Source organism: Hylobates moloch, unplaced genomic scaffold (genome assembly GCF_009828535.3).
Source record: "Hylobates moloch isolate HMO894 unplaced genomic scaffold, HMol_V3 SCAFFOLD_15, whole genome shotgun sequence".
Lineage (NCBI taxonomy): Eukaryota > Metazoa > Chordata > Mammalia > Primates > Hylobatidae > Hylobates > Hylobates moloch.
Window position 1 is genome coordinate 40,494,931 of NW_026652290.1, and position 27,786 is coordinate 40,522,716.

Consider the following 27,786-nt stretch of genomic DNA (forward strand, 5'->3'; position numbering starts at 1 on the left):
GTCTCGATCTCCTGACCTCGTGATCCACCCGTCTCGGCCTCCCAAAGTGCTGGGATTACAGGCATGAGCCACCATGCCTGGCCATCTCGGGGTTCTTACACATCCATTATGTAAGCCTCCTTTGCCAGGTTGAAATAAAGAGCGATAGGACAATTCAATCCAACTTAAAGCAACTTTATTGAGTGTATGAACTATAAAGATACCTAGGTGATGCATGCACAAGGACATGCAGATATACAGTTCCTGGGCCTGAGCATGTCCCAGGGCATTTAGGAGGCTATGACATACATACACGAGACAATCAGAACAATTTTGGGCAACACATAAGTAAGCACAAGAAAAGAAGACACAAACAACATTCATAATGGATGGTACAGGCAGAACAATATTTCCCATAGAAAACCTCTCCCACAGATTAATTCTACAATATCATCACAATAAGATGAAGATTAATGTCTATTTATCTGATTTCTTAATGAGAACATAAGGTAAGAAATTCCATCATTATATGTGTTACCTGTTAATGTTTCATCTCTTCTCGTTAAATGTCTATAAAATAGAACCAAGTCAACTCTATAAATGACGCACACAGTCACTAAGCACACTACTGCCACCAAGATCAAAACAGCTATGATCATTCCTCTTGTGAAGACGTGGCCTGGGATATCAGCCATGTCTGCTAGAAAAGAAAGAGAAAAAGGCAAAGAAAATAATCAAGAAATCTTACCAGTGTTGTCCATCATCACGTGCTTGTCCATTTTTACTGTTAACGCTAGTGCAGTAGTTGCCAACCCACGTGCTGACACATTCCACTGAGTGACTCCACATTCCTGCCTTTAGTCTGGAGTAGTGATATTTCTACTCAGATTTTTAAAGAATAAAAATGTGTACACAGATATTTACAGACCTAAAGTGAAAACATTACACAGTAATATATTCTATCCGTACCTGTGGAAATCAGATTTCTGGGGTGAAGAGATACTAGGCTGAAATACATAGGGACTCACGGAAATCTTAGCAAGTGTGTTGAGGTGCATAGTTTTGAGAGAAAAGAGACAGCGCTGGATTCACATTTATCTGGGTTTGTAGCCGGTCTCCATCAATTATTTTGTATTGTAGGAAAAATCGTGAATGCCCTTAAACCTTTGTACCTTCATCTGTAAAATGAAGATAATTAACAGTTTCTGCTTCACTTACAAGGCTTCTCCTTTAGGGAAGATTAAGTGAAATATTACACAACAAGTAGTTAATACAGCACACAGCTCTTGGAATTTTAGCAAATTCCTTGTATAAAAGTATCATTTGGAAAAAAATACATTTTCTAGATTGATTCCGTTTATGCTTATTATGGACAATCTAAGATAATACAGAGGAATAAAAAGAATAAAGTAATTTTCACCAACCAATCACAATGTGGTGACGGCTGTGTTAACAGGATAGAATATTTCCTTCTGGGTTTTCTTTTCGTCTCTTAAAGTTTTTAGTTAATTGAGATCATATGGTAATCATTCGTTATTTCTGAATATTATATTATGAGCATTTCAGTAGGTCATTAAAATTATAATTCATAATATCCTAATATTTAGATTGATTGCAAATTTTAGTAAGTAGATATAAAGTTGCAGTACATTTTATATGTATAAGTGTATACATGTATAATATTTATATAAATGTGTAACCATGTATGTATATGCATATACATTTGCAAATATGCATATATATACATGCATATATGTATGTACATATACAAAAATGCATATACATTTATCCATATTTCTAATTCTTTTCTTAAAATAGATTGTAATGGTGGGGGCATCTCTAGGTCAATGAGCATAAACGTGCTTAAAACTTTTGCCATCTTGGTGCAATTTTTAGAAATTATCTTTCCATATCTTTCTACTATCTTTAGGATTCAGGTAAGCAGCTAATGTTGCTTAATAGTGAACTCTGAACAGACCCAGGGTCTGGGGCTCTTGTACCTTTGAAAGGACTGCATAGTCATAACTGTGTCACACATTTGCACAAACACACACGCACACATTGGCAGGGGGTAACGGTGGGTTGTGAGCCCCAATTTCTAAGCCTACATTTGTGAGAGCAGCAGCAGGAGAACTGACTGGCCAGAAGCGTCTAGGGCAGGAATAGGACAGTCCTGCCCTGTTCTAAGAGAGGAGAGGCAACTGGTGGTGAGCAGGCCCCAGGAAAGCCTGGCCAGGCGATGGTCCAACAAAGATTTGAGCCCCGCTCCCTCACAAGTGAGTGGACCACAGCACAGGCAATCACACAGGGGTGGAAGACCACAGGCGACAAGCCCTGTGGAAGGTAAGAACACAGATTCCAGATTTAATCAGGTCTGAGTTTCAATACCTTCACCTGCCGTGTGACCCCGGGCAAGTTTCTTCAGCTCTATAAAGCTTGTCGTTAAGACTGGATGAGATCAGGGGAGGAACTTCACCCAGATCCTGTCATGTAATTAACATGTATGGGATGTGAGCTGTTGTTATGAGTGCATATGGTAGAAAGGCAGCTCTAAAACATGTGTGCTGGGGGAGCTGCCCCTGGGCACCAGATAGCCCAGCTGGAGGGGGTTTCCAGCCTTTGTGCTCTTCCTGTCCCACTCCTTCCGTTTCTCACAAAGCCAAGGCCCAGTCTGTGTGTGTGGCTGTCTCTGAATGTTTGTGTGTGTCTGTGTGTATCTCTCCCTTACTCTGTCTCTCTATCTGTTTCGCTCTCATTTCTCTGTCTTTGCATCCCTTCATGTCTCTGCCTCTCTATCTCCCTCTTTCTCTGTTCCTCTGTCTCTGTGTCTCTCCATGTCTCTCTCATTTCTCTGTCTCTCTGTGTCTCTGTCTCTCTTTCTCTCTTTATCTCTCTAGAGTTGTCTGTTTGTCTCTGTCCCTCCATCTCACGTATCTCTCTTTCTCCTCTCTCTGTGTCTGTCTCTCTCCGTCTCTGTCTGTCTCTGGGTGTGTTAGTCTCTGTCTCTCTCCCTTTCTCTCTCTCTTGCAGATCTTGACCTTTCTCTACATATCCAGGGAGTTCATGGTGGAGCCTGGGAATGGACAGTGAATGAGTAGTGACAACTGGAAATCACAGCTTTCTGGCTCCAGTCACAGCCATTTCTGAGCAGCTACTGGGCCGAAGGCCCTGGGCTGTGCTACTTCGGTGGAGGAAAGGGATGGCGACCCTGAGGCCCTCCATCAGGTGAGCACTGAAAAACTTTAAGAGCCCATGGATCAGGGCTATCAATGGCCTGCTTGCCAAGTCCAGGAGTCAATGAATGAATGAGCACACACAAGGCCCCTGAGCCTGGTACCCTGCTGAGGCAGGCTGGAGCAGCAGTCACACCAAGTTTGCACTGGCCTAACCCCACACAGATCTGAAAACTCCCCTCTGGCTGCTCTGGGTGCAGTGCTGGGTGCAGGGGTTGTCCTGATGGCCTCCCCATGAGCCTCACTCTCAGCATCTGTATCTCCAAGCCTCAGTTCCCCCGATTTCCACATGGGGTGGAATATGACTGTGAGAGCAAGTGATTGAGTTTTGTTTTCATTCTCTGCTTGGCCTCATGAGACAGAGGGGCCCAGCAGAGCTGAGCACCAGCTCTGCCACTGAATGCCTGTGACATGAGGTGACTGATTTCCCCTCTCAGGAGCTGGGTTCTGGTGTGGAAAATGAGAAAGTGGCCATCTCTGAGATGTCTCTCAGTAGCAATGAGCTAAGTGTCAAAACTTCCAAAAATAAATCTTTCTCACCTTTTCTCACCAAGATGAAGCTTTTGGTGTCTGTGCCTCCCGTGCTGGCCACAGTGCAATTATATAAAACATTTAGATTGCTTTCACCAATATTTTCAATTCTCAATACTTTTGAAGCATGCCATTTTCCTTCTGAAGTCCTGTAAGAGGGCAAAATAGTTTAGCAGTAGGCTCTGTTCGTTACCCTTGAGAGGGGAATTCACATGTTTAAAATGCTTGAAGGCAGCTGTGACGTTGCCTCCATTATTTCTTCCCTTTCTGGTCGGTACTTTTAAAGCATGGACTACAATAAACGTCCCCTCCTCCGTGGAGCATCAGAACTGACAGAAACAGCCCTTCTGAGGCCATTTGGGAATGGTGCTGTCAATTACCTGAAGTTTAAATGGCTGGAAGATCATGATGCTAAGTTGAAAATAGGGGAAAATATTCTGTCTCTCAATTATTTTTCTCTACTTCTCTCTTCCTAACAACTTGGAGTTCTTCCCACAGAGTGGTTCCCACTAATTATGACAAGGCTGTAAGTTGTTTGGCATAGATGCAGATTCGTATTACATTTATCAATGGAATCCAACAAACTGGTTTAATTTGTTCAGCATTAAAAACATAACACTGTTCTCAAGCACCCCAAAGCACATGAGAAGTGCCAGTTAAGCTGTTCCATGAGTGTCAGAAAATGACTTGAGAAAGCCACTGGCAGCACGTTCTCTTTCTCTTCCTTAGGCTCAGCACTCACTAGACCCTGAGTAGTGTATCAGTATAATAATGAATAATTACAGTATGACCCAAAGTCATTCAGAAAAGCTTAAGTGACTATATGTTTAGACTGATTCTTTTTATAAGTCTGACCATTCCTTAATGGAAGAATATAGGCTTACTTAAGTATCAACATGCATGCCATTTGGAACCTTTTTGGCACATTAGAAAAATAAACAACTTAATCAATTTTTCAAAAATAAAAAAAAGCTTGGCCTAGGCCACTGCCCTTTTTTAAGAATCTAGGTAAAATCCCCATCCCCATCGGATCCTGACTGACCAAGTGCTACTTTATAAGGTGATGCTAAATACCACCAATGGCCTTCTCATGGACCTTCTTTTCCAGCTTAGATCTTGGCAATACATTTTGCATAATCCATCCACCTAGGGTATGGCCATTATAATTATAAAATATGTCCATTATAATTATAATTTAAACTAGCCCAAAATACATATCAGCCACCCAGTGTTTTTAATATGATGTCACATATAATATATATGATTGTTATATGGTATATATCATGACATACATATTACACATACATACATAATTCTTATTTCTTTCTCTTCATGTATATTAGGATCCAATCCATTTTCTTCCCCGAACATCCAGTAAATTACATCCTCTTCATTCAGCAAAGCAGAGCAGTTGAGCCTTACATTTTTTCCTGGTAAAAGTTGGCAACTAAAGTTCTGATTTTTGAAACTCAGGTTTCTCAAAAGTTTCAAAACAATATAATCAATGTATGTTAACCTAAAGCAAAACATGGTATTCCATCCCAGAAAGAGAATAAATATGCCTTGTTTTAAATTAAAAATATATATAAAGCAGAAGAAATAGGTAGCAATTACAAGTCATCATCAAAACATGATTTGGCTTCTTTTCAAACATTTATTTTTTAATCAACTGTTAAAACTTAGAGTGATCAGTGTACTTTCTTTTCAGTACACAATTTAGTAGGTAGCATCAGGACAATACTCTCACTGAGACTTCTAGATAAACCAAATGGATAAATCACAAAAAAAATTACATTAAGCAAACATTAAAGACATCAAAGTGCAGAGAAAATAAAGACAAATTTTTGAACTGAAAGTATGCTTAGGAAGGATTCTTTCTAGGGTGAGCTAAGATAGGTGGCCATTTCATTCCATGGAGGAATTTGCTTTGGTTTGGAATAAACAGAAAGAGTCTCATAGAAACAAGAAAATCCAGTGAAGCTCTCAGCAGCTGCACAGGCTTGCAGAATTACTGCTAATTGCTCGGACAGCATAAAAGGATGTAAAGGCTGCACAATATCACTTGCAATCTCATGGTAATCAGGAGCACAAGTCTCATTAGAGAAAAGGCCTGCATCAAACACATGACTGCAGCACCTCCTCCCTCACCAGCTATCAGAGATGAAGACAGATTGGAGCGAACATACCTACATCCCAGCCATCCCAACTCAATTCTGAGTCAACTGAGATACTCAACTCTCAGGCTACCTACTTGTAAGAAAAAATAACACAAACTGTATTCACTTTAATTGTTTGATACACAAAGATCAACAACAGTAAAAAGTTAAGAGACATACAGAGACACAGAAAATGTGCACAATAATCAATAGAAAAGACAGATAATAGAAGCAGACCTACAGATGCTGAATTTAGCAGATAAAACTCTAAGTAACTGTTTGAAAGAAAATAGAGGAAAAGATAAACAAGTGGATGGAAATACAGTCATTTTCAACAAAGTGTAATTTATTTTAAAAAGAATAAATTGAATATTTTTATATCATGCATATATGATATACCAACTGTAACAGTAATTTTAATTATACAGATGGACTAAACACCATACTGACCATATTTCAAAAAAGATCCAAATACATGCAGTTTATGAGAGACACTTATGTATAGAACAAAAAAAAATGTTAGTAGTAAAGGGATGTTTAAAAAAAGACAAATATGCCAATTCCAAGCAAAAGAAAACTTGTGTGACTATTTCATATGACAGAGCTACACATTGAGAGAGGAAGTGTTATGATAGATACAGAGAGATATTTCATAATGATAAAAGTGTTAATTCAACAGGCATAAATCTGTGTATGCATATAAGATAGCTCCAAACTATATAAGACAAAAATTGACAGAACTAAAGGAGATAGAGACATTTTGACCACAATAGCTGGAGATATTCACATCTCTTTTGGCATCACATGGAAAAAGCAGATAAAAGATTAGTAAGGATATAAATTTTTTGAACAACACCAATAATGAACTGAACCAAATAGACATTTAAAGAATAATAAAACAAAAACCTATAGAATATACCTTTGTTTCAAATGCACTTGGAACATTCAGCAAGATATACCATACTGTGGGCCTTAAGTAAGTCACTACAAATTCCAAAAGGTTGAAATGACACTGTGTATAATCTTGGACTATAATGAATCTAAACAGGACATCAATAAGAGACAACAACTAGAAAGTTCACCAAATATTTGGAAATTAAGAAACACCAATTTCTTTTTGGTGGAAAAAGAAATCACAAGGGAAATTTTAAGAAATGGTTTAAACTGAATAGAATGAAAATATGAGAAACAGCTAAAGTAGTGTTTACAGGGAAACTTGGAGTTTGAATGTATACACTACCAGAGGATAATTAAAATTAATTATCTATCTCTTCAGGTCAACAAACTAGAACAAAAGGTGCAAGTTAAGCCCCACTGAGTAGAAGAAAAAAATAACAAAGACAAAGACAGAAATAAATAAAAATATAAAGCAGGTAAACCTCATGTACAAATGGCATAGGACTCCAGCTGCACTGGGCACATGTGGTCATATAAACCGCTGTGACCCCAACTGTGGTTATAAGGTGGGGACTTTGGAAGCAATCAACAGAGACTTGCCACTTTTTAGTGATTTAACTTTAGACAAGTTACTTAGCCTTTTTGCACTTCAATTATTTAATTCATAAAATGAGAATACATGCCTCAGTGTTGCTTGGAGCATTTAATTCAATAATATATTTCAATGACCTAGCACGATACTGGCTTAGTATATTTAGCATATGTGAATTTCTTCCTTTCTTTCTTTCCTTTCTCTTTTGAAAGAAATTACTCAATTGGACATGTTGATTCATAAGGCTTATCTAGACAAACCCCAAATATACAATCAATTCAGTCAATTGATTCAAAGTGAATCAATTAATCAAACATTCAGACCACAAAATTAGTTTGACTCATCTCTCCAGAGTGTTTTCACTGAATTTTTTAATTTATTATTGTTATTATTATTATTATTTTTGAGATAGAGTCTTGCTCTGTTGCCCAGGCTGGAGTGCAGTGGTATGATTTCAGCTCATTACAACCTCACCTCTTGGGTTCAAGAGATTCTCCTGCCTCAGTCTCCTGAGTAGCTGGGACTACAGGTGCATGCCACCATGCCTGGCTAATTTTTGTATTTTTAGTAGAGATGGGGTTTCACCATGCTGGTCAGGTTGGTCTCGAACTCCTGACCTCAAGTGATCCACCTGCCTCAGCCTCCCAAAGTGCTGGGATTACAGGCGTGAGCCACCATGCCTGGCCTAAATTTTCATATTTAGAAATGAACATAGAGACAGTTAAAGACAAGCCACACACAGCACAACAAAAACCTTAGTCTACAGATCACAGGCAGTTCCACCGTCTCTTGAACTTTAAAATGTTGCCACTTTTAAGTCAGATTAAAAGTGGCAACATTCAAAAAATGGCACCCTTTTCTTAGTTTTGTAATGTTATTCAGTAAGTATGAAATGTGTACCCAGTGTCATTCAATAATGAATCATATTTACCCTCAGAAGACTCTATTATGTCCCCTACTTATAAACGCAGAATATATGTATATTGAAATATACCTAATTCCACTGCAACATGGTTAAGCTTTGGTCCAAGAAGAACCGGAACTATATTACTGCGATCTAGAAGTGACAAAAGAAAAGACAAATGTATTAGTGTTGCCTTGAGCTTCTCTAAGACAAGCATCTATGATAATATGCTCATTTCATGTAACAAAGATTCCAATAGTTACTGGTTTACGTTCACTTGAGTCCTATTTGCATTAACTAAAGGTCACAGATCATATTGTTTATAGCTTCATTCTCCATCAACTCCATGCTGACGGAGATGTTGAAAGCACCTTGTATCTAGTTTTCTCTCACTCAAATTGGCAGCTTCTGCTCACTTTAACTAAAAGGCAGAGGAAGATGCCCATCCACTGCAGCCTGACTCCCAGACGATCAAACATGCAAGAGTTGGACCATGCAAAATCACTGGGAAGAGCCTTTCTGCCCTGTCTCGATTCCCTCCATCTGTCCTCCTCAGCTGGCCAGTGATGGATTTACAGGTTGCAGGGACAAGACAGGTTGAGAAAAGCAAATCCCTCACTCTAGGTGCCCACCGTTCCCTTGCAGGATACTGAGAGCAGTGTCCCTTCAATATTGTGCCCCGGGAGCCTCACCTCGGCCCTGGCCCTGCTGTTAAGTTCATGCCTGTAGGCCAAGTTCTACTTCTGCTTCTGAGCGGCTTCTGACCCCGACTGGAAGTACTGCACATATATTCTGCCCCCTCAGTCCCCATCTGATGAAGTAAGTCATCACCCAGCAGGCTCTTGCCCAAGGTAGCTGGCAACTGCAAACCCTAAGAGCAGCTGTGGTCATAGATTTGAACTGGTGCATAGTTAAGTTATTGTTAGCCCTGATATCTGCACTGGTAACTTTCCTCACGACCAGGACTGTTCCCTGCTAGTAGCCCCGCTGCTTTGGGGGTGTTCCCAAGCAACATCCAGAACATCCCTTCTGGGACTTGCAGGTGCTCAACAAGCAGAATGCCTGGTTGAGTGGAGTACAGTGAGTATCAGGAGCCCTCCTGCAGCTCCTACACCTACCTGAGCCCTCTCAGAAAGTGCAGTGCCAGAGTGAGTAGTGGAGAATGCAGTGGGCAGACATGTGGGCAAGAACAGGAGGATGAAACCAGCACAGTGGACTCCGGGGTTGAGAGTCAGGACTGGGTTATCCTGGGATTTGGAGTCTCTGGGCAAGCCTGGAATGCTGGCAGACAGGGAGGAGGAACTGAGATGTATCCAGGGAAAGAACTAACTCTCAGGTCTGACAGTAAGAAGCAAAATGGGCTTGAATTCAAAGACAAAGGGGCAGGAGGCAATTTCTGTGTGAGGGAGAAAACTCCTACTGACTACCTTTCTCTGAATCCATTTTTTCCCCCAGAAACTTACATGGGAGACTTGAGGTGAGGCAGTGTGAAAGACATCTTTAGCAAAGGATGCTGTCTACTAAATCTCAAGTTATATCATTGGAAACCCAGGTCAGCCCTGAGTTTGCACAACTGGTGTAAAGTGAAGGGTGCAGTCCCATGTAGGTCATGGAAGGAAGACAACATCTTATTTCGTGCCCTTGACATGACCAGTCTACCTAGGAGGCTATCAGAGTCAAAATGGCAGAGAGGTCCTCAGCAGTAGGAGGAGATGCCACTCGATCAGCCAGAGCATGAGACCAGGAAAGTGGCAGATGCCCCATGGGAATTCAGGTGACTGTGATTCACGAGCACGAGCTGAAGGCAATGGTACTCCTGGGCTCCAAAAACAGTGCCCAAAGTATGGCATTTTGGCAGGCTGAGGACTTTAAACCAAAGGACATTGGAAGGCCTCAAAGCAGCCTCAAAACCAAGATCTGTCTGAGCTTCTCCTGCCCTCCTGCTTCATGCCCCCATTCTCCCCAAAGCAAGTCATAGAAACCAGACTCCCTCTTTCCAAAGGCAGATCATACAAACTAGAATCCTTTTCCCCAAAGTAAGCCATAGAACCTAGAAGCATGACTCTAACCTTCTCCTGCCTTTCTGTCTAGGAGCTGGCTATAAATTCTTTGGCCTTCTTTGGTCTGATAGTAAGTCTTAAGACCCTCTTCCCTCTACCCAGGAAAAGGAAATGTAACAGAGAGGCCAAGAAGAATCTGGACAGGTCTTGCTGGGTTTCCCCACTCAGTCCATTAGCATTAGGTCATACCCTTTTGTCCAATCACATTTCTACATGGCTGTCCATGCTTCTAGAATCTAAGCACTTAAAAAGAAAAAAGTGGTTTTTCCTGAGTCTTGGGGTATTCATTTATTTCCTTTTTTTTTTTTTTTTTTTTTTTGAGACCAAGTCTCGTTCTGTCTCCCAGGCTGGAGTGCAATGGCACAATCTCGGCTCACTGCAACCTCCACCTCCTGGGTTCAAGCAATTTTCCCTGCCTCAGCCTCCCAAGCAGCTGGGATTACAGGTGCCCACCACCAAGCCCAGCTAATTTTTCTGTTTTTAGTAGAGATGGGGTTTTGCCATGTTGGCCAGGCCTGTCTCGAACTCCTGGCCTCAGGTGATCCGCCCACCTTGGCCTCCCAAAGTGCTAGGATTACAGGTGTGAGCCACCACAGCCAGCCCCGGGGTCTTCATTTCTGAAGGCTCCCATGTCACATAAAACTTGCTTGCCCCTTGTTAATCTGCCTTTTGTTATGGGAACATTGCCATGATCCTTAGGATGGGGAGGAGAGGTATCACACCTTTCCACCACTACAGCGCTCACTATGTAGCAGCTGACAGATCTCCATCTGTGAAGGTAAGGGGACTGTAATAAAGACACAACACAGAGAAGGCGGGAGCTCAGAACCCCTCTGTCCTCGACACAGGTCAGAACACCTCCTGGCTGTCCTCCCCAACTCCAAGCTGTAATTTCTGTAGACTCATAGCAAACTTTGCCAAATCCAAAGAAAAACAGCCAGGATGGTGAAGTGTCTAGACTTCTTGTTGCATGTGGCATCGAAGGAGTTGTTTCTGTCTCAGTGATGCACACAACAGGCATGTAATGAGCACCTTTATGTGCCAAGTGCCAATCATAGGTATTCAAGATGCAAAGATGAGGAACAGAACTCAGTGCAAACCTTTCCAGAAACTTTTCAAGTTATTGACAGAGACACACATGTAATGCAAATCTGACAGCAATCGGAAATGCAAACAAGAGGCCATGGAGGAGGAGCAACATTTGAGTGGAGTCCTGAGAGACTCAGTTGACATTCTCCAAGAAGACAAGAAAAATAAGATGGACAATTATGGGAGAAGAATAGCTTGTGCTGCAGGTGAGGTTTGGGAACCCAGTAGTGGGAGATGGTCATTACAGCAAAACTCTTACTGTCCCTAGAGCCATCCTAGAGCTGTACACACACTCACTCAGTCATTGTCAGCCAACCCTACGAGGGATGAACCATTACTGTCCCATTTCATGATGAGGAATCTGAGGCAGAGAGGAACTAAGGAAATTAACTCACCCAAGGCCACAGTCTCATAGAGCTGTTGTGAGGATTATATGACATGATTCAACTCCAGTACTTGGCACTATCCCTGGCCCATAGCAAGTACCTTTTTAATAATGGATATTCCTACAGCTTCATCAAAGAAGGAAGGAAAGAGCTGCTGATAGGCACAAAGCAAAGATGGTGGGAGACGGGGTAGGTTCTGAAAGTATCAAAGGAACAGATTTATATGAGATTAAAAATACATGTAGGAAAGTAAATCTGGAGAGTTTGGGGTAGATGATTATATATAGAATTTAAGTTTTTGAGTTTAAAAATTCAGTTATGGGTTTCCCAGGTTCTGGGCTGTGGTAGGCAGAATAATAGACCCCGAAGATTCCCACATCCTACTCCCAAGTTCCTGTGAATATGATATGTTACATGGCAAAAGGAACCTCTAGATGTGATTATATTAAGGGTCCTCAGATGGGGGATCACCCTGGATTATCTAGGTGGGCACAATGTCATCTCAAGGTCCTCGTCAGAGGGAGACAGAAAGGTCAGAGTCAAAAAGGAGATGAGGTGAGGGAAGCGAATGTGTTTGGCTCTGAAATGAAGTGGCACAAGCCAAGAAATGCAGGTGGTCTCTAGAAGTTGGAGAAAGCAAAGGCAAAGAAACACATTTTCCAGCCTGGCGCAGTGGCTGACGCCTGTAATCCCAGCACTTTGGGAGACCGAGGCGGGCGAATCACGAGGTCAGGAGATTGAGACTATCCTGGCTAACACAGTGAAACCCCATCTCTACTAAAAAAAATACAAAAATTAGCCAGGCGTGGTGGTGGGTGCCTGTAGTCCCAGCTACTCGGGAGGCTGAGGCAGGAGAATGGCATGAACCTAGGAGGCAGGCTTGCAGTGAGCCCCAAGACTGCGCCACTGCACTCCAGCCTGGGCAACAGAGCAAGACTCCATCTCAAAAAAACAAAAATAAATAAAAAAATAAAAGAAATGCATTTTCCCCTACAGCCTCCCGAAGTAAAGCAATTCTGCCAAAACCTTGATTTTACCGAAGACCCTAAACTTGGGGTAATTTGTTTCTGTGGCAATACGTGGGTGTATATAGCTACATGGTTGTAGTGAAGAGGAAAGATGTTGCTAAAGCAAAGGCTGTAGCAAATGTGAGCCCACAGATTTTGTTGAGCAAGCCACCCACACAAGTGTTACAGTTTCCAGTTTCTCAGGATGATGGGGAAAAAAATCCAGACTGGATAAGCCACCTGTCTTCAAATCACGAAAGGAGTTGTCATTTTAAGAAGGAGCCAGATTTAATCTGTGAAAATCTTGAAGGCAAATCAAAATCAGTGGTTGGAAGCTACGAGAAGGGATATTTGGACTCAATGGAAAAACAGACTTCAACAATCAGATATTAAAATCTGGACTACACTGCTCTGTGATTTGATCATTTCCTTGATAGTTCCCAAGAAGGGACTGGATGATCAATCATTGGCTGTGCCTTATGATGAATATCTTCACTGGGTGAGGTTTAATTAAATACCTTTAATGTCCCAGGATTCTGTTCTTCCATCACACACAGCCTGGGTCCAGCATCCCTCCCCTCTCACCAGCACATCAGTGTTCCTTACACTCTCTCAGTCGAGATCCCTTTCCCCAGCAGGTCACTGCTTCATGAGGCTCCCCCTCCAAGACCCAGGTCAAATGGAGCCTCCTGCATCTGTCCTTCCCCCAACCTCCCCCTGCACTCTTGCAGCCTCACAGATGATGCTGTTTCATACACCTTTATGTAGCTTATTGCCTCTCCTGATTATAATCAAATCCCTTGAGAATAGTACGGTGCTCACTTCATCTCATATTTCCTCGCTTCCCTGCCTCCCTGTGCTAAGTACAGTTTATTGAGTATAGATACCTTCACTAAATATTTGTGAAGTGAAAATGTAAATTCAACAACAAAAGATTCCACAATTTACTCAAACTTCATATATAAGAGAGAGCTGACTCATGTGAGGTTTATTCATACAGATTTTCATTTCCTGCCAAAAAGAAAGGTTTATTTAGCCAAGTAGAGGAGCACCAAAATGAAGATTTTGACCCTTATATTTGAACTAGTGGTGTGGTCACAACCCCAACTAAGTGGACTCTCAATCCCTACACAGTTTTGAAGAATGAAAAAAATCCATTTTACTAAAATACATCTGTTTCTTCCCAATTCTAGGATTTCCCTTACCTTCCACTATTGTTATATTGAAGGTTTTGGTGATGTTAAATAGTTTTCCATTATGATGAAGGAAATGCACACAAGAGTAATACCCCTGATCTTCAAACTCAGAGTTCTTCTTTATCGTTGGGTTTTTATTGTTCTCCAGTAGTAGCTTTTTACAGTTCTGTTTTTAATAAAGCAAGTTAAAACACTTTAAGTAAAAGCCGAATTGATATTAGAGTGATCCAAATTTTTGAGTTAAAGATCTTTAAAGAAAAAGGAAAAGAGAATGGAAAGTAGCAGTTCCTGGATATATGTCCCAGTTACTTGGTAGTACTTTTACTGAAACAATTAAATGCGGTCTCATTGCTGTTGGCATGATTATCATTATTAATATATGCTGGGAAGTAGAGCATGGGGCAATATGAGCACTGTAGCTGCTTTCATCAATATTCTTTCATCTATCTCTTTTACACACATGCAGAGAGAGAGAAACAGGGAGAGACAGAGAGAGAGAGAGAACACTACTTCAAAAATCCTTGCTTGAGTCACAACCCTATTTCATACATGTTCAGTCCAATTTTGTGTATTCTGGACTATGCATCCCAGGGGTGGATAGTGGGATGGGTGTAGAATTACTCATAGAATGAGTAGCTAGCAGACCACCCACACCTTTGACACCCTCCATCAGAAGCCAGCGAGCTGATTAGAAATGCATCAACAATATTCAAATCCATAGGTACACTCAAACATCTCTCTCTCTCACACACACATTTCCATACATGTCACAGGAATTAATACTAATTGTAATAAATCCACTTTCTTCATTCCAGCACATCTGACACCCAGAGGTAGGTCCCAGAGCCATGCAGGGACTATGTGGGAAGGCTGGGGGCTAAATGGCCATCCTTGACCATTGGACACTGTTTCTGCAAACACCAAGCAAGGAGAACCTACTGCCCACAGACTTCTCCCTCAGAGCTGGCAGCCACTGGAGCTAGACCCACTGTGCGTAGAATGTGCCCGTGAAGCACCCACATGTGTACCTCACATCAGTAAATTATTTATATATAAGTCAAAATTTTATAAAGCCAAACTAATTTTTTCAAGCTATAGAAAAGATCAGAGACTCTTCATTTTCCTTTCCAATCAGTTGTCTACTGATTTAGCTTCCTTGTTCTTGGGTGAAGTCATGATCAGTCAACAGGCTTAGAATACTTAGCCCTGTGGTCAATTGTTTGACTAAACATCCTTGGTGCACCAATGCTCTTAATTTAAATATCTGCATTTTGGAATTTCTTTCTTTTTTTTTTTTTTTTTTTTTTTGAGACAGAGTCTTGCTCTGTCCCCCAGGCTGGAGTGCAGTGGCCTGATCTCGGCTCACTGCAACCTCCGCCTCCTGGGTTCAGATGATTCTCCTGCTTCAGCCTCCCAAGTAGCTGGGACTACAGGCACGTGCCACCACGCCTGGCTAATTTTTTGTATTTTTAGTAGAGACAGGGTTTCACCTTATTAGCCAGGATGGTCTCCATCTCCTGACCTTGTGATCCGCCTGCCTTGGCCTCCCAAAGTGCTGAGATTACAGACGTGAGCCACCACACCCGAATGGAATTTCTTAAAACTTAGCACACCAAGCCTCACTAATTTACATGTACTGTAGCACATTTGTACATTGATGAGAAATAGTGTGAAGTCAACTCAGGACTGACTCAAATGTTTAGAAAACATTTCAGATAAGAGCTGTCTTTGGAAATCACAAGTAAACAGTGTTCAAGCATAAGGCACAAACAAAAGTTTCAAGGATATTATCATCACTCGCTTCAGCTTTCCCAAGTTCTGTTCAGACCACTCTCTCATAGGTCTTTAAAGTCTCCATGACAGAGTCACATTATTCAGATTTGTTATTCCATATAAACTACATCAGCTGTCCCCAACCATTTTGACACAGAGACTGATTTCATGAATGACAATTTTTCCATGGACCAGTGTGGGTAGGGGTTGAGGGGGGATGGTTGGTTTTGGGATGATTCAAGTGCATTACATTTCTTGTGCACTTTATTTCTATTATTATTACACTGTAATATATAATGAAATAATTGTACAACTCACCATAATGTAGAATCAGTGGAGCCCTGAGCTTGTTTTCCTGCAACTAGGTGGTCCTATCTGGGGGTGATGGGAGACAGTGACAGATCATCAGGCATTAGATTCTCATAAGGAGCACACAACATAGACTCCTCGTATGCACAGTTCACAACAGGGTTCTTGCTCCTGTGAGAGTCTAATGCCACTGTGGACCTCACAGGAGGTGGTAATGTGAGTGAGGGAGACTGGCCCAGGGATTGGGGACCCCTGAACTACACAATTTGTGGTGTTTGTGTGTGTGGATGGGAGTGTGTATGTTTTTTATGCATACACACACTGTATACTCACACACACTATGTATGTGTATACATAATTCCTATACGGTGGTCTAAAAGAGCTTTTTTCTAATCATACTTTAAAGTTTGGGGTTACATGTGCAGAATGTGCAGGTTTGTTACATAGGTATACACGTGCCATGGTGGTTTGCTGGAACCATCAATCTGAGAAATTAGGTATTTCTCCTAATGCTATCCATCCCCTACCCCCCCACCCCCCACAACAGGCCCCGGTGTGTGATGTTCCCCTCCCTGTGTCCATGTGTTCTCATTGTTCACCTCCCACTTATGAGTGAGAACATGCAGTGTTTGGTTTTCTATTCCTGTTTTAGTTTTCTGAGAATGATGGTTTCCAGCTTCATCCATGTCCCTACAAAGGACATGAACTCATCCTTTTTTATGGCTGCATAGTATTCCATGGTGTATACGAGCTTTTAAAATTCAACAAGTAAAAGGTATGCCAACTGAAGAAAACAGAAAAAAATAAACAGGCAACCCACAAAATTGCCTGATTGCAGTAAGATGCAATAAGTATAGACAAAAGTTTAATTTATTACTAAGAAAAGTGAAAAAACCACTAGGAGTTTTAGAAATTTTTCATATCAAATTTTAAACATTCTAGGAGCATTATTTCCCAGTGTTGTGGAGGTGACAAAAAATTGGGATTCTTTTTTCAAGTGTGGGGTAAAATTGGCAGAGCTCCCTGGAGACGAGTTTGATAGTGTGAAGAAAAAGACATATAAACATGCTCACAGGCTTTGATCCAGTAATTCTACATTTAGGGATTTGGTTGAAGGACAAATTATATAAACACCCAAGGATCTGTGGAAGTGGTATTCATTTTAGCCTTTAAATAATAGTGAAAAATAGGCAATTCACAAATGTCCAATAACAATGGGATTAGTTAGATGAAACAAGGGGGTTAGTTAGATGAAACCAGGCACATAAAAACTGAAAGCCCATGTTTAGAAGATCATTTAAAGATGTGAAGGGATAGTCACAACATAATTCTTAGAGGAAAAAACACACAAAAAATAAAATATACCACTTTCAAAAAGCAGATGCTTCACAGAAAAAACAAAGTCGCTAACTGATGTATTTATGAGTGATTTTTGCTTTCTTCACTTTTCAGTTTTAAAGTTAAAATATTATAAAAGCATTACCATTTCCATTTTATAAAATGAACTAATATATTCAGAAAAACATATACAATTGAGTTTTACATGTTAAGTACATGTGACAGGAGAAAATGGAAATCCTTAAACTAGAATTCCTAAAAATTAACTTGTCAAAAGAGAAGGAAAATGAAGGAAGAGTGTGGGAGAAGAAGCTGTGATCATTTATTGAACACCAAATCCAGGGAAACTACTGTGGAACATATTTTAATACTGTGTATCAGCTCTTGACAACAAGCCAGTGAGGATACTTGGCTCAAACAGGGCAAGTGAGCCATGTGGGATCAGGCAGCTTATTTGTTATGAGACCAAAATGGTAGCCCTCAGACCCTCATTTGGGAATTTGATCTTTTCCATCAAGTCTTAAAGTTCAAATATTATAAAAGCATTACCTTATACAATGATGTGCTGTTGACCAGTGTTTGATAGTAACTGTTTTCACAGGTTATCTGCAAAAATTTTTTAACTTCCACAATTTTACTAGTTACTTGTCTTTCAGTAAAACAGCTGTGTTTATTTCTTCTGATGACATTTAATTTCCATTTCTGAGTATAATTTCTATGGAATAAAAGTGTAAAGGTATTTTATAATGCTACAGAAACTTTGCAAATATCACCCATCTTCCCTTTAGTAACCAGTTACAGTATTTTTCCTTTATTTTTATTAAAGAGATTGATTCATTGATGTGTAAACCCTGCTCTGCCTCCTCTTGATTCAGAGGAGCAAGAACTTTAAAAACTGTCATGGAAGCAGGGGGTAATAAATGAAAACCTGAGCAGTCTACACACAGAGACACACACATGCACACACACACGCACATATCCTACTGCAGACAATATATTATGGATGTCAGAAAAGCAAATCTTCACAATGTCAGTGATCTTCACTGATGGATAAGTTCAGAGAGTCTTGGCCCAGGATGGGAGGGTGGCTTTGGTTTCAAAAGGTATATAAACTCCTGATGTTGTTTTCTCAATGTGTGTGTATATGCATTAGGTTTTGTTTCTCAAGGCAATTTGTTCCAATCCCCTTCTTATACTGTTGAATAAACCAAAGTCTGGAGTTGCTGCCCTCAGTGTAATTGAATTAGCTCTTTAAATGCCTTACTGACCAAAAGTGAGTGTGAATAGATTTTATAGTTGTTGTTACTCCTGATCAGAAATTAGTGATCAGGACTATCACTAGGCCAGGTGCAGTGGCTCACACCTGTAATCCTAGCACTTTGGGAGGCCAAGGCAGGTGGATCACCTGAGGTCAGGAGTTTGAGACCAGCCTGGCCAATGTGGTGAAACTCTGTCTCTACTAAAACTACAAAAATTAGCTGGGTGTGGTAATCCCAGCTACTCGGGAAGCTGAGGCAGGAGGCGGAGGTTGCAGTAAGTGGAGATCGCGCCATTGCACTCCAGCCTGGGTAACAAGAACGAAATTCCATCTCAAAACAAAACAAAACAAAACAAAACAAAACAAACAAAAAAACAAAAAAGGTGATCTAGAATTGGAAAACAATACGGTATTTTTTAAATGAAGTTTTTAAAGAGAAAATGTTTCATATTTGATGTTTGCTTCCGCTGCACCTGTGATGTATAGATTCATTTGCTAAATACAGCAGACACGTGTTTTTAAGTTATCCTCTATGCCTGACACATTTGTGCCCACCTTAGGCTCTTCCAGTTCCCCTTTAGGTCTACAATAGGATAGAAGGAAGAAAAGACTAACACTTATTGAGTTCCAGGTATTAGACTATGTACATGTAAGGGAAATTACTATTTTCCTTAGGCTCAGATGAGAATGCTAAATCTCAGACAGGTTAAACAACTCACACAGGCCACACACTTGCTACAAGATGGGGCCAGGATGCAAATGCACATCTATTTGGTCCCAGAGGCCAGAAGTGCTCTGCACAATTCTACACTTTCATAATCCAATGAATCTGGTCCCTTCACCTTGGGCATGAATTTATAAAAGATTGGCCATGACTGGAGAATGTGGCAGGCTGTTGTCACAGTTATAGGTAGTGGGTCTGTGGCCATGGGACATGATAGAGCTACCTGGCCCTTGAAATGGATTCAGGATCCCATTGGCAGCACTTTCTTCTCAAGTGTGTTTTTGTAAAGTCTCCCCAACTTTGGCCTCAATGAATTGGAGAGATAGAGATTTCTGGACCTCTATGACTTGTTGCTTAAAAGGAATAGGGTACATGAATATCCCCATTTTTTCAGACTACATTGTTCTCTACCTCTGTAATCCTCGATTCCTAACACTCAACAAATGCTAGAGGACTGACACTCCATGTGCAGGACACTGTGCTGGGAACACTGAAACAATCAACAACACATTGCACCTGCCACCCAGGAGCTCCAAGGCTGGTGTTAACACTGAGGCCAACTGACCCAAAGCTGTGACCACACTTTCCTGCTGCAGGCCCAGCCCATCCTGGTTATGAAAACCATTCATTTGTGTCCACACACACCAGGGGATAAACACCAGCCCCCACTTCTGAGGCTGCTCACCAAGGTGAATTTGCTGCCTGTCAGCCTAGGATTGGTTATTAGATTTCTGTGTGTACATTTCCCTCTACCTTCATTTCTTCATCTCTATCATTGAAAACTATCTCTTTTGTATCCCCTTGCCTCTTGGTTGATTTCTTTCTTAAAATTTGGTGGGATAAAGTGATTTTCACTGCAGGATTAAATTATCAGTCCTCAGTGGCATTTGATTATTAGCAATGTACTCCTAAAAATTAAAGAATTACTGTTCTAATGGGAAATTTTTAGGCATAAAGTCTGTTCACTGATAGATCCCACATCAAACTACAAAGGGTTACACACCTAAGTTAGAACACATATGTGTATACACACACATCTACAATAAATACTGCTTACTAATTATGCTATATTTGAATATGTCTGTATCTTCTATGTTCCTGGGTGTCTAAAACAACCTGCTTCCATGTAGAATTCCATTTATTTTCAAGGCCGTTGTCAAAGCTGCTTCTCACCTCATCACTTTACTCTCATAGTGATCAGTCTTCAATATCCACTCTGGGACACCTCATTTTTCTTAGCATCTCCTATCTGCTACCCTGTCTCTCCACACCTCTCTGAAATCCTGCCTCAATCTCTTGCTTCCATTGTTGCTTCCTAAGCCAGGCTGTATTCTCTACTCCCCATATCAGAAAGATTGCCAATGCTATTTGCTTCTGTTATCTCCAAGTGATGATCATAGATGCCTGGCTGTTCCTCTCAACGTGCTCTCTCAGCCCTGTCCAGAATACTTTATTCCTTTGAATTGTGCCTTTATTCAATCAGGAGTCGGAAGTCTGTGGTGGGGGGGCGGTGTTTGTTGTTCTTTTTCCTTTACCCCATTTGTGAGTATTCGTTCTTCCTTAGCTTGTTATGAAAAATCCCAGTTGTGACCCATTTCTGTAATTATCACTCTTAAAAGGTCACCTAAAGATGTATTGGTTTTTATCAAAAGAGTTATTTAATTTTTTTCTGATGCCTGGGAGTTCCTATGTATAAAAACAAACAAAAATGACCTAATTTGGTGCAAAACCGCAGGAGTGCTACCAAAGTTTCACAGTGATAGCTCACTCTTCTCTCAACAGCATGGTTGATAATGATGAGGACTCACTCTAGAAGTGCTTCTAAAAGAAATCTGCTACATATGAAATCTACACACCATCACCTTCAGCTGGCCCTGAGCTATTTCCTACGGGTCAGTCTCAAGTCTCTATAAAAATACCTACATATGTAGGTAGGTACATCTAAAAAGAAACATGTTTGGTAAGTGTGGGTGATGCTTTCAGTTGGCTGCGCCCATTTCGTGGAAGTTATGCAACCCAATTATGAGTATCCTGGCACAATCTAGGGCCACCTCATGAGTAAAATGCAAAGCCCTTCCGTGTTGCCCTCTCTCACTGTCCCCAGCTGTGGGTTGTGATTGGCTGCCAGACACACACTTCCTCCACTAGCACTGCCACCTGGCTCCCAGTGAGCCCCTGCAGACTGGACTAGTGTGTGTCTGCATCAACCCCCACCAAGGATGCCACCCAGGAAGCTGACACTGCCCCATTTCACAACATATTAATATTATCGTGAAGTCCGAGCTGCTGATTTCATTTGACTGGGGACATGTAGACAACAGGAGCAGCTGAATTTTAAAACTGACTTTCATGCAATCATCACTTATCATTGGTAAGGATCCCCTAAAAGGAAATCCTGTCAAGGTAATCTCCTTTCATTAAGGTCACTAAGAAAATAAGCAGAGAGAGATAAACTTATTTTGTTCCATAACAAAGAATGTATTTCATGTCGTAGGAAGAGTAGGAAAGAAAAAGATGTGCTGATTATCTGGCCTTTCAGATTCCTGCATATTTGAGTTGCTGAACAAAGGACAAGAGGGCTGTGAAATACATTTTAAAAAGAAAGGGTTACTCACTCCATTTGGAAAAAGTAAGATCCTGTGTCATTTAACTCAACTGGCCAAAACTCCAAAACACAATCATGCAAAGCAATTCTCGATGAACTCCTTGGGTTCAGCTCCACACGTTCCTGTGATCCACTGCTTTTGTACCAGCTTTTGGTGGTTGTTTCAATCTCATGTGCAAGTGAACACGAGCAATGTTTCAGATAGAAAGGTTCCCCTTCAACCACAGTAATGTGGGGACGTGAAGTACAAGATTCTTCAAAAGATTAGAAAAGTAAAATAAATAAAAACAAAAACCAAAATGACAAAGGTAACTTTTTTGGTATCCTAATGCATTAGGTGAAGAAGCAAGGTTAGTAAGAAAGTCCTGAGAAATCTCGGTGTCACTTTCCTGTGGGTTCTTTATTTTTGCATCAATCTTTCCAATGCTAGAAAGGATAAGGCACTTTCAGAACATAGATGAAAACACAACTTCTGACAGTTTCTCCCCAACAGGAAGGTATCAGAACTTAACCAACCATAGCTAGAAGACTGATAATTGTGTCATCTCTTAGAAGAAAATATTACACATTACAACTTCTTCATAAGGAAAGCCACAGAAGTCACAGTGCTGCCATACCTACCTCAAAACATACCCTGCTGAGGAGTCTCAGTAGAAAAGAAAACAAGAAACCTAGCAACCTTGGCATTCTTCCTCTGCACTATCAGAAATCTCACTCACCTTGCATTCACTCTGCCTATCTAACATTCCCTGGCAAGTGTGGGGATAGTTAAAGGTGTGCCTATGTAACTTACAGTGTGTGTACATTTATTATTACTGTAGGTCACCGTGTGGATAATCAAGAATTCATTAATATAATATCAATCCAAATTTGCATATCTGTCACTTTCCCTCTTTCTCAATTGACCCAGATTCTCTGGCTTTGGAAATATATCTGACCCTCATCTACACAGGATAGGTGCTCCTTCCCCTCTTTCTGCACTTGTGGTACTTCAAGTTCAGCATTAATGGGTCTTTCTCGTAATCTACCTTCCAGTGACTCTCGGGTGCACTTTTACCGCATTTTGAGGATGAGAGTATTTAAATTGAATGAAACATTTCCCTTAGGACATGGACAGAATGCCCTCTCTATAGTCAGGGTTTGTTTCTCAAAGCAGCAGTCTGGTTTCAACTCAAAATTGTTAACCACAATATAAAGAGGAAGTGATGTCATAGAAGTATTCTGATATGGTTTGGCTGTGTCCCCATCCAAACCTCATCTTGAATTTAATCATGGAGGCAGTCACTCTCACGCTGTTCTCATGATAGTGAGTGAGTTCTCATGAGATCTGATGGTTTTATAAGGGGCTTTCCCCCCTTTTGTAAGTTTCCTGAGGCCTCCCAGCCCTGCAGAACTGAGTCCATTAAATCTTTCTCCTTTATAAAGTACCTGGTCTCAGGTATGCCTTTATTAGCAGTGTGAGAATGGACTAATACAGTAAATTGGTACCAGGTGTGGGGTGCTACTGTAAAGATACCCAAAATGTGGAAGTGACTTTGGAACTGCATACAGGCAGAGGTTGGAACAGTTTGGAGGGCTCAGAAGAAGATAAGAAAATATGGAAAAGTTTGGAACTTCCTAAAGATTTGCTAAATGGCTTTGACCAAAATGCTGATAATGTTATGGACAATAAAGTCCAGGCTGAGGTGGTCTCAGATGGAGATGAGGAACTTTTGGGGAGCTGGAGCAAAAATGACTCTTGTTATGTTTTAGCAAAGAGATTAGTTGCATTTTGCCCTTGTCCTAGAGATCTACGGAACTTTGAACTTGAGAGATGATTATCTGGAAGAAGAAATTTCTAAAGAGCAAATCATTCAAGAGGTGACACAGCATAAGAGTTTGGAAAATTCACAGCCTGAGGATGTGGTAGGAGAGAAAAATCCATGTTCGCAGGGATGGGGGGGTGCAGAATTAAAGCTGGTTGCAGAAATTTGCATAAGAAATGAGGACCCAAATGTTAATTGCCAAGATAATGGGAAAAATACCTCTAGGGTATGTCAGAGATCTTCATGGCAGCCCCTCCCATCAGAGGCCCAGAGGCCTAACAGGAAAAAATGATTTCCTGGGATGGGCCCAGGGCGCCCTTCTGTGTGCAGCCTAGGGATTTGGTGCCCTGCATCCTACCCCTCCAGCCATTGCTAAAACAGGCCAAGATACCAGGTCAGGCTGTGGCTTCAGAGGGTGCAAGCCCCAAACCTTGGCAGCTTCCACATGGTGTTGAGCCTGGAGGTGCACAGAAGTCAAGAATTGAGGTTTGGGAACCTATGCCTAGGTTTCAGAGGATGTATGGAAACGCTGGATGTCCAGGCAAAAGTTTGCTGCAGGGGTGGAATCCTCATGGAGAACCTTTGCTAGGATAGTGTGGAAGGGAAATGTGGTGTTGGGGCTCCCATACAGAGTCCCCATTGGGGTACAGCTAGTGGAGTTAAGAGAAGACAGCCACCATCCTCCAGGCCCCAGGATGATAGATTCACTGACAGCTTACACCATGTACTTGAAAAAGCCAAGAAACTCCACACCAGCCCATGAAAGAAGCCAGGAGGGGAGATGTACCCTGCAAAGCCACAGGAGCATAGCTGCCCAAGACCATGGGATCCTACCTCTTGCAGCAGCATGACCTGGATATGAGACATGGAGTTGAAGGAGACTATTTTGGAACTTTAAGGTTTAATGACTGCCCTATTAAATTTAGAACTTGCATAGGGCCAGTAGCCCCTTTGTTTTAGTCAATTTCTCCCATTTGGAAGGGGTGTATTTACTCAATGCCTGTACCCCCATTGTATCTAGGAAGTAATTAAATTGCTCTTGAATTTACCAACTCATAGGAAGGGACTTGCCTTGTCTCAGATGAGACTTTGGACTTGGATTTTAGAGTTAATGCTGGAATGAGTGAAGACTTTGGGGGACTGTTAGAAGGGCATGATTGTGTTTTGAAATGTGAGAGCATGAGATTTGGGAGAGGCCAGGGGTGGAATGATATGATTTGGCGGTATCCCAACCCAAATCATCTTGAATTGTAGTTCTCATAAGCCCCATGTGTCATAGGAGGGACCTGGTGGAAGGTAATTTAATCATGGGGGTGATTACCATCATGCTGTGCTCCTGATAGTGAGTGAGTTCTCATAAGATCTGATGTTTTTATAAGGGGCTTTTCCCCTTTTTGCTTAGCCTTCTCCTTGATGCCACCATGTGAAGAAGGATATGTTTTCTTCCCCTTTCACTATGATTGTAAGTTTCCTGAGGCCTCCCCAGCCACACAGAACTGTGAATCAATAAAGTCTCTTTCCTTTATAAATTACCCAGTCTCAAGTATGCCTTTATTAGCAGCATAAGAATGGACTAATACACATTCTTTGAAAACATGGATGTCAAATCTACCTCAAAACACAAGAGTTAAGGAGCACCAACTTCATGTTTTCTGGTTGCAATACAATCTCTATCTTATACTAATACTTCAACATAGAAGGTGTGATACATGTGTATATGTGGGTGTCAGCTTCAATTGACATGCAAAACCCTGGTGAGTCATTAACAGTTCATTTATTTTCCTGTTTTAGAGTTAATATAATAAAGTGCATAGACCATACAATATGTGCTCCTTTATGTCTGGGTTATCTTGACATGATTATGTTATAAATGCATTCATGCTGTAGCAGTGATGTGTTCTTTTCTCATTGCAATGTAGTATCTAATCTTGTTACCATTTGGCAATTTATCCATTTTATAAAAGGATGCATGTTGGGGATTGGTTTATTAAACAAATGTCTATTGGATATTGGGTTATTTTTAGGTTTTCAGGTTTTCGCTTGTCTTAAAAAGCTTCTATAAACACATATGACTGTGTTTGGATGGACATGTGCTCTCTGGAAGTATTATCATTTGAAGAAACTTAATGTGAATTACACACTCTCCAGAGGTGGGAGGTTGACAGTTGAAAGTCCACACCACCCCCCTCCTCAGGCAGCTAGAAGCTTTGGATATCTAATCATGGTTTACCATTAGAGGCTTTGTTGATTACCATAATGCTTATTGGAAATGGTCCTCGATGGGATAAATAAGAGGAATTCAAGGTTTGTGGAGTTCCAAGTGCCAAAATAGGCACTCCTATTGTTCCATAAACACAGTATAAGAACCCAGCAGGGCCAACAACCAATGCCCTTTGGAATAAAGTCTGTGTTTGAAACTGTCTTGGGTTTGGACAATCATAGCATTTTGTCACTTAAACTCAACTAGTTTCAGTGAATCCTACAGGTAGAACATTGTCATGTCTCCCTAGAGTGAAACATTCATGAAAAGTGCTCTCCAGGGCAGGCAGCTGGGAGCTTGGCAACTTTGCACAACTAGCTGCATGGCTGTTTCTGTGCCTGAAACGTGCTTTCATTATAATGAGGGGTAAGGCTATTAGTGTATGTCCACAGGACATGGAACTCATGACACATTTTCCTGCACCTTGCTTTTCCACTCACTTGTTTCCGACAGATCATTACATATAAAAAAACGAAGATCTACCTCATTCTTTTACCATCTGGGTAGGGTTGTATTCCAGAGATCTCAATAATAAATGGATTCACGTAAGTAAATATACCCTGAGATTGGACCTGTGTTATTTGAAAGTACCAAAAGCTTAATTCAACTATCTCTTCAGCAGTAATTATCAAAGTAGGGAAATGAGCCCATGTGTTTCCCTCTCCTAGATAATAGATCAAGGCAAATTAATATTTGTGCTCCCACTTTCTCCCCCAAAGCCTAAGAAATGCCTTGCTATTCAATCATGAAACACTAAAGAACAGAGTCTCAGAATCCTTCTCAATTAAAAAAAAAAAACAACTCTAGGCAATCACTGCTAATAAATTAAAATTGGTATTTGACATCTACTATGAAGCCTACTTGAGCTCCTTGGTCTAGCCAGTCTCTTTTTTGTATGTTCTGTCTCACTCTAATTTTTTTAAACCTGTCTAATATATTTGTCATTTACTTTCCTCATTATTACCTAAAGAATGGGATGAATCTTGGCCTCCCTCTCAGGGAGGAGAGAGTGTGTTTCAAACTTCCTAAAACCCAATAATAAAGATGGCTGCCACCTCCTCAGTTTCAAATACACGAAATAAATTTTCACCTCAGACAAATGTAATTTATTTCAAGATGCAAGTTTTTCACACTGCTCTCACTACATAAACTCAGACTGCAGAATCTTTTCTTTCCTGAATAAATTCAGCATCTTCAGTAGCCACCACATTAAAAAAAAAACTTTGACATTCTTGCTCGATTGCTAATGAAATATGTTTGAGAATATGTATAATCACTTACCTGCAGTGCTTACAAATATAAGCACCCAAAGGGTCAAGGGTAATTCTCTACAATTCATGGTTTGGATTCTGCTTCAAATGGCTTCTCTGGAAAACAGAATAAAACAGATTCAGCCAAAGCTTTCAAACAAAAGCGTGCCTATCTTATGAAGGTTTAAAAATCTTCTGGCACACAGATTTTTTTTTTTTTTTTTTGAGATGGAGTCTCGCTCTGTCGCCCAGGCCAGAGTGCAGTGGCGCAATCTCGGCTCACTGCCAGCTCCACCTCCCGGGTTCACGCCATTCTCCTGCCTCAGCCTCTCCGAGTAGCTGGGACTACAGGCGCCCGCCACCACGCCCGGCTAATTTTTTGTGTTTTTAGTAGAGACGGGATTTCACCGTGGTCTCGATCTCCTGACCTCGTG

The 27,786-nt window shown here is 41.0% G+C and overlaps 1 protein-coding gene across 1 annotated transcript in view; it reads right to left on the minus strand.

Annotated features, from left to right (window-relative positions):
• The window catches only part of IL18R1 (interleukin 18 receptor 1), a 42,583-nt gene that overhangs the window by 7,952 nt on the left and 6,845 nt on the right, over window positions 1-27,786 (minus strand). The window contains exons 2-9 of the mRNA XM_032177569.2: window positions 27,384-27,469; window positions 22,048-22,291; window positions 18,000-18,165; window positions 14,040-14,196; window positions 8,383-8,445; window positions 5,053-5,173; window positions 3,753-3,892; window positions 518-679 (exon numbers count right to left, since the gene is read on the minus strand). Of these exons, the coding sequence (XP_032033460.1) occupies window positions 518-679; window positions 3,753-3,892; window positions 5,053-5,173; window positions 8,383-8,445; window positions 14,040-14,196; window positions 18,000-18,165; window positions 22,048-22,291; window positions 27,384-27,441 (1,111 nt within the window). The 5' untranslated portion in view covers window positions 27,442-27,469. The remainder of the gene's footprint in view (window positions 1-517; window positions 680-3,752; window positions 3,893-5,052; window positions 5,174-8,382; window positions 8,446-14,039; window positions 14,197-17,999; window positions 18,166-22,047; window positions 22,292-27,383; window positions 27,470-27,786) is intronic.